Source organism: Pinus tabuliformis, chromosome 7 (assembly GCF_031772625.1).
Source record: "Pinus tabuliformis cultivar Carrire ecotype Pingquan chromosome 7, CPIR1, whole genome shotgun sequence".
In the NCBI taxonomy this organism is placed as follows: Eukaryota; Viridiplantae; Streptophyta; class Pinopsida; order Pinales; family Pinaceae; genus Pinus; species Pinus tabuliformis.
The window spans coordinates 1711216177-1711235159 of NC_142293.1; the positions used below are offsets into that span (position 1 = coordinate 1711216177).

Here is an 18983-nt window from a genome sequence, read left to right on the forward strand (position 1 = left end):
CATTTTTCTATTCACCTTGTTATATTTTTTAAAATATAAATACACAAAATGTCGAGAATGCGGATGGTATCCATGAACTACAAATAATGATTGCAACTTGGGATAGCTACCACTGAGGGGAGAAAATATTGGGAATTCTACCTACTGCTAGGGTGTGATTCTTGAATGGCGAATTTAATATGAATGTGAACTGCAGCTTTAAGCACTTTTCCTCTTCCCATAAATTGTACCTATCTTGGTATCATTGCATGCTTCCTGCTCAACGTTTGGTTGTTCATATACAGTGATTGTATTTATGAGGGAATGAAGCATAAAAAGAAGTTGGAATGATGTCTAGGCTGTTAAATCTAAGGTAATCTGTTAAGTTTTGTCAAAGTTCAAATATATTCAAAATCATATGATGTTATTTTAAATGCAAATTCATAATAATTTTATATTATGAATGGGCTACCTTTATATTCACAACAAAAGTTGCTCTTATATTCATAACAAAAAGTACATAATACATCATTATATTTAAATGAGAGGTAAAAATAAATATCCTGAAAAGGGCAGTTTAAAAAAAAAACACAACACTTAGGAGTGCCCAGGAAATTTATACCCTTCCTATATGTCTTAATCCTCAAGATATTCATGCATATGCATGAACATTATGATGACTAACTGGATCACATGGCTTAAAATGGAAACATGTGTCCTTGTAATGGATATCAGACTTAGCTTTTCAGCGAATTCGAGTTGAGCGCTACAATAAATATATGAGATTGCTTATTGCTCAAGAAAAATGGAACAGAACAGCTTCTTGTACTAAGAAGATTTGCACGACTGTACACAGAATCATGACAAAAAAGTGGCCAGTTGATGAAAGTGTTCCTTTACAAGCTTTTACATCCACAGCTAGCTGCAGACTTAACGACAGCGTTCAGTTCCTAAAATACACTCTAAAATACAATGCTCCAGAAATACACCTAGAGAAAATGTCTTGGACCATATGCCAGAGACATGCTCACTGGTTCAAGGACGTGATCCTTGAACATATCACAAAAATGCTTTGTCCAATCCCTAACAGAAGCAAACGGAATAAGTCCAGCCATCACTGGAAGAACTAAAACTAGTGTAGCATGGAAAACAAACTTACGAATCCATGAGGGTGTCAAACTGCTCCTACCAGAGTTTGAAGTCGGGCCATTCAGAAAACAAAATAAATGTGATGTAAAACAATTGGCAAAGGCATGCAGAATACAAAGCAGTTCCCAATGTACAAGCCAATGAAATCCACTTCCTCCCAGGCTATCCACAGAGAATTTGCCTGCCCAACCACATAAGCCTCCTAGTAAAACCAAGATAATCGTTGCTGGCTTAGCCTGACTAGAGCTTGTGACTGTGTGGCGGAATAATAAATAGACGATCACTGAAACAAAACCAGCACCTGCTAGCATACGGGATATTACCATAATTTCGCATGCAATAGTTCGGAATCTTCCTGTTACAGTGTCCATTGGGTTGGAAAACCACGAAGACTTTTGTGATTCCTACACACAATTGGAACAAAACAACAATCACAGAAATGTAAAGAATAATATACAACTTATCTTGAGACTTGATATTATACACATCAACTAAATTACCTTGGTGGCTTGGCATGATGTGATCGCTTCTGAAAGGAGTGAGCGTGAATATCTTGAAACACCGTAGGCTAAAGCAAGGAGCATGAGTATCATCCCCGCCGCCAATTCATCTGCACATTGTCTGCTAAGCTCAACATATGCCCTCTTTTGTTTTTCATCTACGAATGCACTCTCTTTAAACAATGCTTTGGAATGGTTAAACTGTAATTTGTTCCTAGCCAACATATTCGACTCTGAATTAATATGAAGTTGTTCCTCTTCAAGTTTTAATTGCTTCATTTTTTGCATGAGCTCGAGTGATTTTAATTGGTTGCTTCTTTCTTGTTCCCTCACAGACTTATCAAATACATTAAGAACATTTTGCCGAAATTGTCGATCAGAAATGTCCGTCCTATCTGAGAATACAGATAACATAGCTGCTTCAGGTAAAGAGCCAGAAAAATTCCTCAGTTGTCTATCGGAGATTTCCTCGCATTGTGGATGTCCATGTAACACAATCTTCTGACAATCCTCTAGAATCCCTGATGTTTCTTTATTCCCATGTATTTCCGCTCTGACATTAGACACACTATTCTCTCCAGAACCCTCTGCTGTATCTGTAGTCTTTTCAGTCAATACAGAAAAGGAATTATCCATTAAAAACTTTGGACATTGTGCAGCCTGCACTTCCACATCTTTAATAGCCGAGTTACTTCTTTCAATTTCCCCAGAACCAGCACCACAACTATGGACATTTACTTCGGACTTCACATGATCAAAATTACTCTGCTGCACATTACCAGCAAGAGTTACTTGCGAGGTTGCACCCTCACTACCTACAACTTTATAGTTATCTTCAGAGGCTTGGCCCTTGCAATTTTCAGTTCCCTCTGAAAACTTGCTACCAACCTGAGATTCAGCTTTCATGAAGCTCTGCTGCTTCGAAAAGTCTTGCTGTAAACTGGGTAATCCATTTTCATCTCCAGTCTTCCATGCATGCTCACATGCAGTATCGAGACTGCATACTTTTTCTTGCATTTTCCCCTTTTCATCTGACTGCAGTTGACATTGTTTCTTACTTCGTTTTTTCCTCCTTGTTGTTTTACACTCTACGTCCATGTTGTGACTATTGACATCTGTTACAAAACCACGTAATGAACTATCAGCCATCTGCCCAAATGGGTTTGCATTCCACTTTCCTTCAGAATCACATGATATCTTATCATTATCGCGGATTGCTTGCTTCACTAGCCGCATTGTGTTGAAGGTGCTTCTGAATGATGCTTCAAAGTCATTTGCAAACTGTCTGCTTTCAGTATCTAAGATCTGAACAAGCAAAACATCACCTAAGTTCCAGCCACAGCATTTCTGCTTCCATCTATTATAGTTTAAGGAATAAAACATGAAACCTATATGGTTCCTTTTCTGGAAAATAAAACTGACCTGGGACAACGATTCCTTTATTGCCAGTCCCATGAGCTGCAATATATATATATCAAATGATGGATTAACAAAAAGCAATCCAACAGAGCAGTTTAGACCAAACAAGAAAAGGATTTTTACAGGAGTAAAATGCAGCAAAACTAAATGCAAGAACTGTATGGCATGCTAAATATTCACGAGAATCATAACCTGAATGGATAGACTTACAGGGATAACTAAAATACAGAGAAGATTATAATTGAAAATGTTTAATTCTATAATTATTAATATATTATGCCATATCTTAGCTTGATTATTAATAAGTATTTGTGGTATTTTACCAACAATATAGTTTTGCATTGCTAATGTTATGATATATTATCGTATGTATTAAATTATGTTAGGGTGGATGGATATTGACAAACAATATTAACTTATCAACCAATGTGTATATTTATGAAAGGATATATGATAAAGTTTTGTAAACTAACAAAAACTGAAGTATAATTGAAACATTCATTGAGCATATAATACATTAAACCATTTTAAACATATAAATTAAAAATTGATGCTAAAAAATGTAAGTCAACCAACATTACATCAAAACATGTGCATGATTTTAGACTAGCTCAGAATTGAAGTGTAACTTCATAGCTAAAACAAATGAAATAAAATATTTATTAATGTACAGTAATAAACACTGAACGGTTAATAGGACTGTAGAAACAGTACATTGCTAAAAAAACAAAGGAATGCTTCATGCAAATCCATCATAAATCATAAAAGAAACAGAAAAAGAAAGAGCTTCTAGCTTCAGTAGGTTCTTTAAAATCATGCAAGAATATCAATGCCTGGTAGATTCCTCAAATTTCTAGAGAAATCAGATGTCTGAAACAAGACTCACCCTTGGTAGCTCATCTGCTGAAATGAACTGCCCCTTTTGATTACTGCTTTCCAAAACCTGAAAATAGGATCATGATTGATAATTTAATTATGAGAACAATAGCACCAAAACCTGTCTGGTTTAGTTGCTCAGTAACTTATGAGTCAAAAGCAACAAAGAAAATTCCCCATTTCACTTCAGAAGTAAAACATCAGATATATTTCATATTGCAGAAAAGATTATAAAAAACTTCACAAATAAGATCAAAACTAAGGAAGCCACACTCCATTCCTATGATTCATTAAATCTAGATAAGAAAATTTTGTCCAGAACAAATACGAATGCCTCTCCTGGGGCTGTATGATTCCCCACCTTTCATTAACTCCAAGGGTTGGTTGTGAAGCCTATTTCTTCAGGCCTAAAGTTTTACTTGCCTCTCTCCCACATAAGGAAGGTAGCAGCATTAAAAAACAAAAGTTGGGAAGCAGCATTTGGGGAGACCCGAGTAGAGGACAGGGAAAAGAGCACCACAAGGATAATGCACATGAGAAGTTGGGAGACAAATAATAGGAATAGATGACCCACCTTTGGGGGTCAGATCCAAATGAGTAACGTAACACTTTCAGATATTCACATAAGGGATACGATCTCTTCCACATATTTATTTTTTTCTTCCATTTTTAAAAGTAATGTTGCAACGAGATTTAAGTTGTTTTATCCCATAGGCGAGTTGGCCTCATGGACACCTTAATAAAATCCCATTCTAATCTATTATACTACATTGCATTCCCTCCATTAGAGTACCAAGTAGAGAGCATAACCATTTCAAGCACATTGTTGAATGACCAGGCTAATGACTTCATCTAACATGTGTATATCCAAAGTTTTTTTGAAAGAAGTAGCCTAGTAGGGGATTAGTTTGTTGAAAATGGAATCAAATAATCTAAACAATAGATCAATTCATCAAGCCAAGCACCAATTTACTGCTACCCCCAAAATAGTGCTCCCAAGAAAATCATGTTTCTTCTCTTTGGAGGAGATTAACTCCTTAGGCCTCTCTATACATAAAGAGTGTTGGTTCTCGGAAGCTTCTTAACTCCTTTATTCCATTAGAACTTATATTGAGCATTTCCCTCACTTCAAGGAGACCGTGGACACTGCTCATCACCTCTTCCCTCTAAAAGAAGAGATCAACAAGGTGGTCAACGTAGTGAATACTAATCACATGGAAGTCCCCTTCTCGAGCTCTTTCTCCAAAAATGGCATTCTATTATGGGCAATTTTTACTATTGTAGGATGGTCTCATTATGTGCCCTAACTACATTCGATGTCATTGGCCACATAGCCTCGAGATTCAACTTGGTCAATTGTGTGTTGATTCGCGTTGCTTAAATTTGAGTCAGATCACCCAAAGTTATAATCAATTGAAACCAACCAAGGATCTAACCAGGACTCCAATATGACCAGTCAAAAAACTAGGATGAAGAATTGATTGACTAAAAAGTACAAAAAAATATGCAAATTTTAATTAAAAAATGTAAATACAAACCCTTAGCCACCAAATAAGAAAAGTTTGCTCATGTATATAGTATATAAGGGCAAATATAGCTAAATGGCAATGACAATGATTCATATCTAGAAACAAAATTCAAAAACATCAAAGTTGTTGAGCACACGCTTATACTAAGAGGGGGGATCAATATAAGACAATTTTTTCACTTATTCAAACATTCATCAACCATAAGAAAACAATCACATATGAGATCTATTAATATAGAACATGGAACACAAGATTTATGTGGAAACCCTTTCAACAGAAAACAATAAAACTTATCTTTATAATTCTCTGTAGGCACCAACCTACTCTTATAGATCTTCGTAGGCACAAGAAACACCAATCCCCACTACCGCAAATATTCATAGGCACAAACCTACTAGAGACACCGATCCCCACCACTAAACACCAACTTAGCAAGAGATACCAATCTCTTTGTTTGAGCAACAACCCTCAATTACAACTCTTCTTTAGTGCATATAACTTCTTCAAAAGATGATAGCATTCACACTACCTTCACCAAGCCTGCTTGCTACTTCTACCTTCACTAGGTTTGCTTGTTGCTTTTGCCTTAACCAAGTCTACTCACTACTTTTGCCTTCACCAGGTTTGACCGAAATTTGAATCTCTAAATGAAATTTATGGTAACTCTCCCAAAGATTGTTTTTGACCTCTACCCAAGAACTTGTACATGTCATGTATCCAATTTCGCAAATATGATTCTGAAATTTTTACCTAACGTACTATAATGTCCCCAATTAATAATTTTGCTAAGGGAAATTCTCAATTTTGCAATTTTGGTGAATAATAAATATTTTTAGATAATTTAAATTAGGAGAAATAAGTTGTGGAGGTATTAAATAAATTTTGGAGAAAAGGCAATGGTTGGGACTTAGGAAAAGAAGAAAAATTAAAGTGAAGGTAAGTTGTGGAGATTACCAAGAATGGAAATCGAACCATGGGAAAAATCAAACCATGGTATCAAAGCATAGTGTGAGAGAAATCGAACCATGGTATGAGGAAGGGAAAGCAACAATAAAAGGAAGGCTAGAGCCTCATTTTGGGGATTCTATTTTGGCATTTCATTTCTAATTTTGGAGTTTGTTTGAGCTACTTAGCCAAGTCAACTAGTGTTGTTTAGCACAAGGAATTTCCAAGCGGAAACTCCACCTCTACCTTCGGTGAACTTCGAGTCTCACCCTAGGAGAGAATTTGGGAGTTTATTACAGAATATTCACTTAGAAATTCATTATTTCTGGACGCAAAAGACAAACTCCAAAGGTTATTTGGAGCATCATCTTTCTATTGCAGGTTTCAAGTATTTGCAAGAGATTTTCTACTAGTTAGAGGAGTTTAGGACCATTTTTCAGAGATGTTCCTGTATCTTTTAACTGGGCCGAATTTTCTCTTATAGAGCATGTGCAGGGGTTGGAGAACAAAGTTTTTTGTTGGTGTTTGGTGTTGATATTTGCTGGGGGTTTTTAGTTGGGAGTGATAGCTATTTGTTGAAGGATATTTGTGCACAATTTCTCAGCCATTTGCAGGAGAGTTTATCATTTCTCAACAGTTTCTCTTTGGTTGGGTGCAAAACTATGTAGTTGGGAGATTTGCTCTATTTTGGGCATTTGGGAGCAACTGGAATCAGCCCAAACGATTTCTGGGTTTTGTTGGTTGGTGTGTGAGAAGCCTATAGCTAATTTTATAGAATTTTCCGGGTAATATTTGGGCCAAAATCGTACATTCTTATAGTAGGGCATATTGTGGGTTCAATTTTGGCTTGGAGTTAGGCCAAACTTTTTCTGGGTTTTACTGGTTTATAGGAGGGGAGTCTGTGGCTACAATCTCAGGTCGATCCAAGCATTATTGGGGTCAAAATTTCAGTTTCTTATCTAACAACAATAGTAGCAACAATATTATTTTCTAGGTAATTTGCACATTTTGGGGCTTTCCAGGTCAGCTAGAATTAGCCCAAGAATTTTCTGGGTTTGGTAGATTTGGGTGAGAGAAGCCTCCAGTTAATTTTGCCTAATTTTTGGAGCAAATTTGATGGTATAAATCACAATTCACCTCCAACAACAATAACAAAAAAATTTGGGCAGTGCGTTGGGACCAGTGTTACTTGGGAGCGGGAGCAAAAACGGTTGCGGGAGCGACATTTTCAAAAGCTCCCAGTTTGGGAGCGAATCCTAGAGCGTTTTTTATACAATATATATATATTTTACTTTTTGATACATATATGTCAACAAAAACATGTAGAATGATGAATTAGATTTTAAAAAAAACAAACAAACAAACAAAGATTGATCATTGAACCATATAACAACAATCATCTAAAAGTTATAATCTTCATCAACCACGTCCACAAGTTAGTAACATACAACATGTTGAGTCTCATGAATCATGATTCATCAATCTTAAAGTTTCAACTTCAAGCTTTCAAAATTGAAAATTCAATATATAGCATTTATCATCATTGATCACCAAAGTTGTACTTGTAAGCTAAGTTTAACCATTACAACAAATAATATCTAACATGAAATGAAATGAACAACTTTCACGAAGCATCATATTCACAATTCATTACCAGTGAGTTATAATTGCCAACTTCAAACTTCAAACTTAAATTGTCATATATTTTTTACAAAAAATATCATAATAAATATGAAAGAGTCAACAGTTATGAAAACTACTAGAAACTAGAAAAGACTAGTAAATCTATTATCTACTACTTCATGTGGCCCTTCCCACAAGAAATGTCTAATTTCTGAGCAAGTCGTGGTGGTCTTCTAGGAGTCTCCTCCCGCACAGACCCACAACCAAAACCAGAAAGCACATGCCCTCCACGTGAGGGTGTAGATGGAGGCGGCGATAGCAAAGGAACAAGACTCGGAACTCGAGCACTGCTACTGGATGGTGGAGGTGGCATGGTTGTTGCTTCATCTTCCTCTCTCATAAGTTCTGCTTCCAGTTCTTCAAGATGTATAGTACCATCCTCCAAATTATCATCCTTTGGGTGGTTGTCCCAAATTTTATATGTTGGATCATCATAAGCCTGATCACAGTAATGACTCAACAACCTCAAGTTGTAGTGCACATAAACCAAGCTTTCTGCCTAGTTTAATTGAGTCTGTTTCTTCTCACATTATGTATGAAGTTGTAGGTGCTCCAACACCTCTCTGCAGAAGAAGTATTTACAACCCGTGAGAGAAATTTTTTTGCCAATTTTGGCAAAAGTCCCTGGCTGCCATATGCTTCCCACCATGTGAGAGCATCAAATCTGTCTCTATCTTCCATTGCATGGAAGGAACCAAACAAACCAGTGCAACTGAAGTATCTTCCTAATTCAAGACGCAGACTAGCACAATCCTCCTTGTCAGGTATCAACTTGTCTAATTCTTGCAAATATCCTGTGGATACCTCTTCATCTATATGGGGTTTGACCCTAACCCCACCCCCTGGTGCAGGTTGGCCCAACCAAGATGCAGAGTAGTATTTTGGCGTAAGGATATACACCAAGGCATGTAGTGGAACATTAAGTTTATCCCACCATGTACACACACAATTGTGAATCAGTGTATACAAGTTGGGATCATCTTTATGAACAATATCTTTTATTTGCCCCAACATGGTATCCATCTGCTCATACACCTCCCCAATCACTGGTTTATTTGTATCTACAAACAGAATCATGTGATAAATGGGCTTGGTGAATTTCAATACTTGCCTCACACGTGCCCAAAACATACCATCAAGAGCGATCTCCTCCACCTGTTCAAAACCTTGTCTGTCAGCTGCATTTGTAGCCCTTTCCTTTAATACCTGCCAGTGTGGACTTGATACCATGCTAGCCAATGATTCTCTTACCTTCAAAAGGTGCCTGAAGGTGAGGTAATAGCTACCAAATCTAGTCCCCGCAATCTTCAACAACTCCAATCTTGAGTGACTGCGGAAAAGGCCATGGGTATTGCTATGATTTGTAATAAATTTTATCATTTCTTTCCCTCTCTTGTACAAATCACCAATCCATTTGTATTGTTGGTTTTTGTTCTTAACAATATCATGCATCAAAAGATTCATTGTGTGAACCAAACACCCAGACCAAAATATGTTGGGGTATTTATCCTCAATAATTGCTTCCGCTGCCTTACAATTAGGAGCATTATCAGTGATGACTTGGATGACATTGTATGGCCCAATACGTTCAATTGTTTCAAGTAATGGTTCTGCAATGTTGATGTCGGTCTTGAAGTTGTCTGAGTAATCATATGCTGAAAGAAAGATGGCACCACTAACAGACACAGCAAGAACACTTATCAATGGCTTGCCTTTTACATTTGTCCATCCATCAGATACAATGGACACCCCATGGTCAGTCCAAGAATTTGTCATTCTACTCAAAGAATGTGATATTTTTGCTTTTTCATGATCAAGTCCAACGGTTCTAGCCTTGTCATACCCAGGGCTCTTGTATCCTTTAGGGGCATCATTTATGGCAGAAACCATTTCATGCCAATAAGGTGAGCAAAGAACATTGAATGGTATCCCACATGCATAGAGAAACCTGTAAACTTTTGAATCCACATCATTCCTACACCGTTCATCAAAGAAATCTGATATGGTTCTATGCCTACTTGGTGACCTTGTGCCTCCATATCCACTGTCATGGGAGGATGTTGAAGGAGTTTTTTGTGCATGTGATTGTGAGCTTGGTTCAAAGAAACCCTTTGATTTTTTAGATTTGTATTGGGCTTCCTCCTCTTCCCTCGTGTATTTGGCTCTATCTGCTATTGACACAATTGTACAAGTTTTGATTCCTATTTGTTTATCTCCATCCCATGGCCTTTTCCCGCAGAGGTGCTTTCTGGCACGAGTGTATGAACCTGTGTAATTATTGTTGCAATGGGGGCAATGAAATTTAGTGGTTCCACCCCCTTTCCCTGCTTCAGACCTATTAACATATTTCCACAATGGGGTTTGGTCTTGTTTAGTTTTTTGAGCTGACTCATGTTCACTCTCCTCCAGCTCCTCCTCACCAAGGTACTCCTCTCCGGGGTTTTCATCATATCCACTATAACCCACTTCTTCATCCCCTTCTTCATTTTCACCCCTCCTTTTTCTACTCTCCAACACCATAATAACCAAAAAATGAACCAAGAAGAAGAAAATGCCAAGAAATATGACCATGATGTTTGAAATTTGAAGTTTTGAATATTCAAAAAAATGAAATGGGAAATAGAGAAAAAAATTATTTATTTATTTATTGAAGAATGAACATTAAAAAAAAATTGCTAGAATAGAGTGTAGAGCCTACCTCTTTGGCCTCCAATCTCCCCTTGCAAGCTCTTCAATCTCCCTTTGGATGCCTCTCCTTGCTCCTAGCTCTCTCTTGCTCTCTCACTCTCTTGCTCTCTCTCTCACTCTCACTCTCTCAAATGTAAAATGAAATGAATATGAGGGAGAGGGTTTATTTATATTACCCCCTCCTTTCCCTTCCCTCCCTCCCTCCCTCCCTTTATTTTCCTCGCCATCGGATTTTTTTTCCTGGTCGGCTGTCACTTTTTTTTTCTGCGGGCGTCGCTCACTGCCGCCGGGAGCGGTCGGGAGCGATCACTCCCCGACCGCTCCCGGGTTGGAAAAATCGCTCCCGGAGCGACGCTCCCTAGTTCAAATTGGAAAATGGTAGGGAGCGTAAATTTTTTTTAGGAAACACACTCCCAAAATCGCTGCACTCCCGACCCGCTCCCGAGTCGCTCCCGCCCGAAGCGCGGATTGGGAGCCGGATCAAGGGGGGCGCTCCCCCGCAACACTGGTTGGGACTAATTGAGCCATTTCAATTGGAGTTTGCTTAGATATTCACCTAGGTATTGCATGCTTGCATTAGCAAGCCTAGGTTCTATCATTCCTTGCCATTTATGTACTCAAATTTCTATATTAATAAAATGGCTCAGTTGTTTGGCTCAATTTCTTGTGTATTTTGATGTGCATGTTTGGAATTTGTTTATTGTTGTTGCTTCCTTGTACATGACTATGTTATTTGCTATAAATTTCAATTTGGAACATTACAGGGACATTTGTATGTCTTCTCAGGGCTTTGAAAATTTCACAGTCTGAAAAGAGTCCCAAAAACAAAGTTATAGCAAAAACGTCAAAGTGACTTGTTTGACATTGATTTTAGGACCATACAAAAACACTAAATTCCACAAAGCATATCTCTAGAAGTATAGCGAACCAAATTCTGAAATTTTGACTGCATGCACCCATAGATCTCGCCTCCATCTCCTCAAAATTTCGTAGTCCGAAACAACCTAAAAATAAGCCATAGCGAAATTACAAAACTGATCTGTTTGAAACTGATTTTAGGAGCATTCAGGAACCCGAACTTCCACATGGCATATCTCAGAAAGTATAACGTATCAATGTCTGAAATTTTGACCACATGTACCCAGAGATCTCACCTCCATCTCCTCAAAATTTCACGGTCTCAAAGATCCAAAACAATAAGTTATAGTGAAAAATCCTAACTATTGAAAAATAATGTAGCTATACTCGGCATTTTTCATTGCAAAAAAATAAAGAAGAAATTAATTTGTGTCATCTACAAGTTGGCCCAAACAGACCTACAAGTCGGCTCCAAAGGGATCTTCATGTTGGCCCCATTAGGGCTAATTAGCCCACACATGACGCCTATATATATGAGCTCTTTGGCACTCATTTCGGCCAACCAACTCATCAAGCATTCGATCTGCAATTAGACAAGTAATACCACACATGCAAAGGACGGAAAGAGGACTATTACAGTTGTGTTGACTTTCTTTTGGTATCTACATTGAAGTTTGGCTTGGGTTTATTCACATTCATTCCACTGCAAACCTAATCTCTTTGAAAGCTGAATACCTCTTAAAAGTTTGTTGATTCTTGGGACTGTGATTTCGTTCTTTTGCAAGACGTTGACTTGGGTTGACCGAGGTTTTTTGACAGTAAATTTGGGCCGAGCTTCTGTGGACATTTCAGGACTATTTTCGGCCTCTTGTGACAAGGATCTCAAACCATAATTTTGGCATCTTTGTGCAAACCTTATTCATTGGACAAAAGTTGATTATCTCTCTTACTATTGGCAGAATTTGACTGGTATTTCATTGAAGACTGTTTTTGGATTTGTTGGAACAATTTTGATATAACTTTGATGGACAAAACCTCTCTCTCATTTCCCCCTTGTGGGTTTTGTCCTGGCAATGAGCCTAATCTTGGTGTCTCTTGTCTCTTGTTTATTGTCTACTGTTCATTGTCTACTATGATCTTTATTTACTGCTCTTGTTGAAGAATTAATGGTTGAAATTTTTCATGTATAGCTACTTGTTGATTAAAGTATAAAGAAGGAACTGTTTGCATCAATAGAAGTAGTTATCAATTGTGAAAAACTATTCTAGTCATTGCAACAATAGAATTTCAACATGGTATCAGAGCGAAGTTGGATTCAAGAGTAGTATAGCCTAGTTATAAGCCAAGATCAATTTGAGTTTGAGAAGGGTACTTCTATGGAGGGACAGTCAAAATTCTTGTACAGGCATACTATTACCCTTCAGTTTCAGACCTCCGAATTTCTATTCTATAGCATTACGAAGGTCTGAGGTTCTAGTCCAAGCCACAGTAGAGATCCGAGGCTCTTACATGGAAAATAATTTGAAGCATTTATATGACTACATGAGAAGGGCCAAAATCCTTTTGTAGTGGCTGTCGAGAGAAGGACAACTTTTCCTAAATGGCATCGATACGCTTGCAGACCTGAGGCATTGTCTCTCTGAAGAAAGTGAATGCCCTGTGACATGATACTGGCCTATTCTCTATGCGAGCCTCCTATAGCAATTCATGAACTACCTGTGAGCTCTGTGGCAAGGTCTCCAAGGCAATTGAAGGGTAAACAAATGAAGATGACCTTCATTCTCCATCTCTTCTAAAACCTGATCTAAGTTCAAATCCTATACTACTGATTAGATCCAAAGAACAAAGTTCAGAGGCTCTAAGGTCTGTGCCCCTTATTCGAATTATTTGGAGAACCTTGCTTGCTTGTGGTCCGAGAAGATCCGAGACTGATATCTGTAATCTGTGCCTGATCCTTCAAAATGATCTGAGTCAGATACTAGGGTTGTTAAAAAGTATACTTCAAAGTTGCCAGATGTTACAGTGAGTATGTTGTTGTAAGATCCGAGTTGTTCTGAGGTGAAAAATGCTACAATTGCTTGATCCATGCATTACATAGTTTACATGATCTAGTGACAAAGGTATGTTATATGGAGTGCTCAAATTGCAAAGAGTATATATCAATGTTGCGAACATCGGCATCGGGATAAAATCGGCAAGGGTCCGGAAAACCAAAAAATCGTAAAAATCGGGAAAATATTGGTAAAAATCAGCAAACATAGGCAAAATTAAGATCAATAAAAATATCTGTAAAAATCGGCAAACATCAGCTAGGCCAAAAAATCGTGATTTCAAGATAAAATCGGGATGTTATCGAGATGTTCTCAACACTAGTATATATTGCGTATAGCATGTACAACATAGTATGTATGTGATAATCGAAGCCATCTCCTAAAGTATGACAGTATATGATGTGAAGTACACTGGAGTATGTATGTGAGTATGTTGTAGCAAGGTACATGATCCAAAGTTGCTATAACAATTGCTAAATAATGATGCGAGTCTCAGTACACCCTTATAATATGTATGTCATTAACAGCGATTCGTAGAGAAGACTTGGCAGATAGTGTATATGACATGGAAGACACCCTTGGTATGTATGACATCGCAGACAGTATGGCAAACAGTGTATATATGACATGGCAGACACCCTTGGTATGTATGACATGGTAAACAGTGTGTATGATATGGCAGATTGTATGTATGACATGGCAGATAGTAATATGATTGTGACCTGAGTTTTACCCTGTCAAGATCTGAGCTGTTACAATCCATCCAAATTGTTACAGTACATCTAGGACATGCTACGAGAGACACATTTAATATAAATTGAGAGGTATGTAATGTATAGTAGGTACGCAATGCTTGCATGAGTAACAGTGATCGGAATATGTACAATTTGGGTGTGATTTTGATGATATATACTCTTGTATAAGTTCTCGAACATATGTTTGATATGTCAGTGGTATGATGCAACATTGATTGACTTGACAGTAATTTGATATGATAATGAAACTTGGACAGTATATGGGACTAGGTATATCCCACAGTGATGGTATATGTCAATATGGTAGTAATTTCAATAATATGTGATCGGTGTATTCCAAAAGGAATTATAGTCATCTTTGAGGATGTGCTCCTATGGCCAAAATTTTGCCTGTTGCATTAACAAAAAGAACCAAGTCTATCATGGGCAATGATTGTAGCATGCAGGATTTGTGACAAGTCTAGGCTCCAAGTTGCCTTACATCTCTGAGGAATTCAATTACATGAATTGTGTGGAAGAAAGAAAGTTGAGTATAGGAATACTACTTGAAGTCAAGAACCTCAAATACAGTGCCTCATATAAATATTCGAGCAGAAGAAGGACGATACTCATTGCTAAATAGCCGACCTATAGCTCCACTATAAGTCTCCAAATTGAAAGGATTGTTTTTGGTTTCATGTTTTGGCTGAAGACTTGCAGATCTCTAAGGGTTTGAACAAGAAAGTCCTAGGGTTTGTAAAGCCCTAGGATTCCCATTGTTAAAAATGATGAAGAATGCGAGAATGACCGATGAAGAATAAGCATTAGGGTTTGGGATTAAAACCCTATCAAGTCAAAAGGAGCTGCAAATGAAAAACCTTGGGCCTGTGGATTAATTACTTCCCTAGATCCTGAATGAGTTGACATCTTGGTAATGAGGTTGATTTGTAGGATGGATGAAATTTATGATCTCTCATGGAGAATAGTGTACCATCCCCTCGATGATGACATCATGCCCTAACATTATGACATCCCCTTCTTGATACTTGGAAGGCTGACATGGGCACTTTTATGGATCACATTAGGTTGAGGGGGCCTTGCTATTATGCATCCATTTCATGAGGACACATGACCTTTGGGATGAGATGCACCCATTAGAGCCATTTATTGCACTTTTCAAAGAGAGACGCTCCTTTTGGAGAATGACGTCACCCTTGAAGGAAATTTAACTTGCAAGTGTGGGTTAATTGAGGCATTTTTTTATGTTACATCATTTATTTAGCTATCTTTCGGGGATCAGTTTATGACCTCTCCAACTTGTAATCGTGATTTATTATTATTTTAGGGCTTTTAGGCTAAATTAGGGGAAATCAACTCAGTTAGCCCAACATAAATAGAGGGAAGTTGATTTTCCTTGGATAATTGTCACACTTGGAGATAAATGGCACTAGCTAATTGATCTTTTCTCTCTTATGCACTATGGAGCACTAGTGCAACAAACTTCTTATGAAGGATGTTTTGCAGATGGTTCTCTCTTGGATGATTATTGGTAAATTCTTTGATGATATGTGCTATGTTAATGTATGTATCTTCTTCCATCTTGTTCTTGTTGATGAATTAGGATTTAATGAAAATTTCACCAGGGTTCTGTTAATGTTTTATTGCTCTAAAATCTCCTTGCAAATGATTTTCATCAAGTTTCTATTGAGGTGACCAAGGTTTAGCTCCTTCCCTTTCAATCTCCAATGAAGAGAAGAGGACACTAGGGTTAAAAAGTTGAATAACACAGATTTGTCTTCCTCAATTTCTTTGAAACCACATCCATCTCTTTTCTTCCATAGATTTTTACTCATGGACTCCACTAGTCCTAGATTGAGAAAGGCTCCAGTCTTATCCCCTGTGCTAATCATTCAAAAACCCTAAATATTTTTATATTATATTTTCTAGAATAAATTATGACTATATTACATCAAAATCATCCATTTCAACATTATTTTCATCAGAGTTAGACTTGTATGCATTTATTTGGAAAAGTAAAAATACCATTTTTATGCAGTTTTCAGACACAATTTAGGGCTAACATCAAGGACTTATTGTGTTGTTATATGTGTTTTCATTCATTGAAAATCGCTGTAATTATTTCCTCTATTTATTCGTTATTTAGCACTAATTTTGCACTTGTTTATCATAGATTCTAAGGCTAAATTTTGTTGTTGTTATAATGTTATTTGCATGATGTAAATTTGTTGGTTAAAACCCTAATTTACAATAGCCAATTGTAATTTCTTGATTGCATGTATTTGGGAACCCATTTGAGCCTCCATTGGTTAACTTAAGCCTTCTAGATTGAACCATAGGAACTCTTGAACTTGTCTACTTGGAATTATACCATAAATCATCCAAAACCCTAATCATTGTACTTATCCTTGGGGGAAATCATGGTGTAGAACCCTTAGGAGGCATTTAGCCTAAGTCTATTTGTGTTACTTGATCCCTAAGATCTAGTAGGGAAGCCTCCTTGCAGTGGATTGTGTCCAACCACAGAAACGAGGGGAGTAATTGTGGATGTGACAGTGGTAACTCTCCCACTGTTGCTCTCAATCTATGTTGTTTAGTGAGGCTTTGCTTTGGATTTTGCGGTAACAGTCTCTATGACCAAGACATTGAAGGTGGCTTGAATAATGTTAAACTTCCATATATCCTCCATAAATCATGGGATGCCTCTATCATTAAAATTGGCCAGTCTCACCTTGAGCCACATAAACAATCAATGCAAGGCATGTATTAGCTTTCACAATTTATGTGAGTAGACTTCCCCATGCTTACTAATCACATGCAACCTTGTCTTCAAAAGGTGGTTACATATAAAAGCAATGGATTCACATTACACTTGGCTCAAATGACTCCATACCACAGACTTCACATATGTGTCAAACCAAAGGCAACTCTATAGAATTTGACCCATGCGATAGGACATCCCCTTCTGATGGTAAATTAGAACCCACGAAATGGAGACACAAAGAAATATTACAAGGTGTCTCCACACAATTTCCATGCTATAATGTTTTGAGTGTGAATGAGGACGGATGACCCCAATACAAGGTTGCTTCATTTGAACAATTTGGCCACAACTAAAATGTGTTGACCCCATATCATGGCCTTTAACATTGTACTTGTGGGCAAGTGGAGTATAAAAACTCAGACAAAAACATATATATTTTATTAATAACTCAATGGTGATTATTGTCTGAATCATTAGTTGCTTCACACTTATATAGGTTCTTGGTTTCTTTTCCCTTAGCACATCTATGTTTAGGGTCCCATTTTTCGCCACAACGTTTGCACTTGCCTTCTTTCATTTTTTGCATTTCCAAGTTAGATTTTTCTCCTTCACGAAGATGTGGTGGAACATATTTTGTATTATCCGTGTTCACAATTTTGGGAAATCTTCGTCTCAAATATACTCTTTCAACTTTTGGCCACTGCATCTTTTCCTGCTTCTTTTCAGCTTCTTTTGCCTTCTGTCTTGCTACTTCTATAGAAGTGATGTCATGAAGCTCAAGCTCGGCCTGGAGATGGGATTTAAGTCCCATGATGTATGACTAAATGAGACAAGTTTCTGATAATCCAGGTACTCGTGTAGCTAAAGTTTCCCATTCTCAAGTGTATTCGTCCACATCTCCTTTTTGTTGCAGTCTGTTGAGTGCTGAGAAGAACTTTTCTTCCTTGACACCTTGGAACCTCTTAAAGAATGCATTTTTGAATTTCTTCCCACTGATAGCAAGTGTCGTCTTTTTCCACCACATATACCAATTATATGCTTCGCCTCCCATTTGCATGGACACATGCCTGATCTTTTCATCATCATTGTCAATACTGTAAACCTCAAAATATTCTTCTACTTTATTGAACCATGCAACACTACACTTCTCGTTACCATCAAATTTGGAGAGCTCAAGTTTTTCTCTTCGTTGATATGTAGTAACTGGTGGAGTGAAGAAGGGGTATTGATTCGCGAACTGCATATTTGAGTATTGATTCCAGAGTTGCATATTTTGAAAATTCATGTTACTATTTTGTTGATGGGGTATGGATGATGCTTTTGGAGACTCGGGTTTCTCATGTGAGTCTGACGAGTTTGATGTATCTGACAAATTGAGATGTTGAGTACCTTCATTATTTTGGGTATTTGATCGGGTGTAATCTTCAACTTGTCACAAATACAGGTCAACATCACCATTGCTTGATTATGATTTAGATCCACCTTATTTGAAAGGATTGCATGATCCTTTTTAAATTTGTTATGGTTCTGCGCGAGCTGACTTTCTATTCTCTTGGTTGTATCCTAGAGCTCCTCGATTTTTTTGGCATGTCCAGTTACTTTAGTCTCCAGATTTATCAATTTTTTATTAAAATCAACCATTGACATTGACGACGACATTGAACGGGTATATGGTGGTGTATATTTATCCAACTTTAACCTCTCTCTCTCTCTCTCTCTCTCTCTCTCTCTCTATATATATATATATATATATATATTATAAATTTATAGACATATTTTTTATTTATTTA

The 18983-nt window shown here is 37.4% G+C and overlaps 1 protein-coding gene across 1 annotated transcript in view; it reads right to left on the bottom strand.

Moving 5' to 3' along the window:
* Positions 1-759: 759 nt before the first annotated feature.
* Positions 760-18983, bottom strand: part of LOC149255172 (uncharacterized) — a 112885-nt gene continuing 94661 nt past the window's right edge. Inside the window, exons 4-7 of the mRNA XM_089460375.1 lie at positions 3934-3990; positions 3051-3086; positions 1629-2933; positions 760-1532 (exon numbers count right to left, since the gene is read on the bottom strand). Of these exons, the coding sequence (XP_089316501.1) occupies positions 969-1532; positions 1629-2933; positions 3051-3086; positions 3934-3990 (1962 nt within the window). The 3' untranslated portion in view covers positions 760-968. The remainder of the gene's footprint in view (positions 1533-1628; positions 2934-3050; positions 3087-3933; positions 3991-18983) is intronic.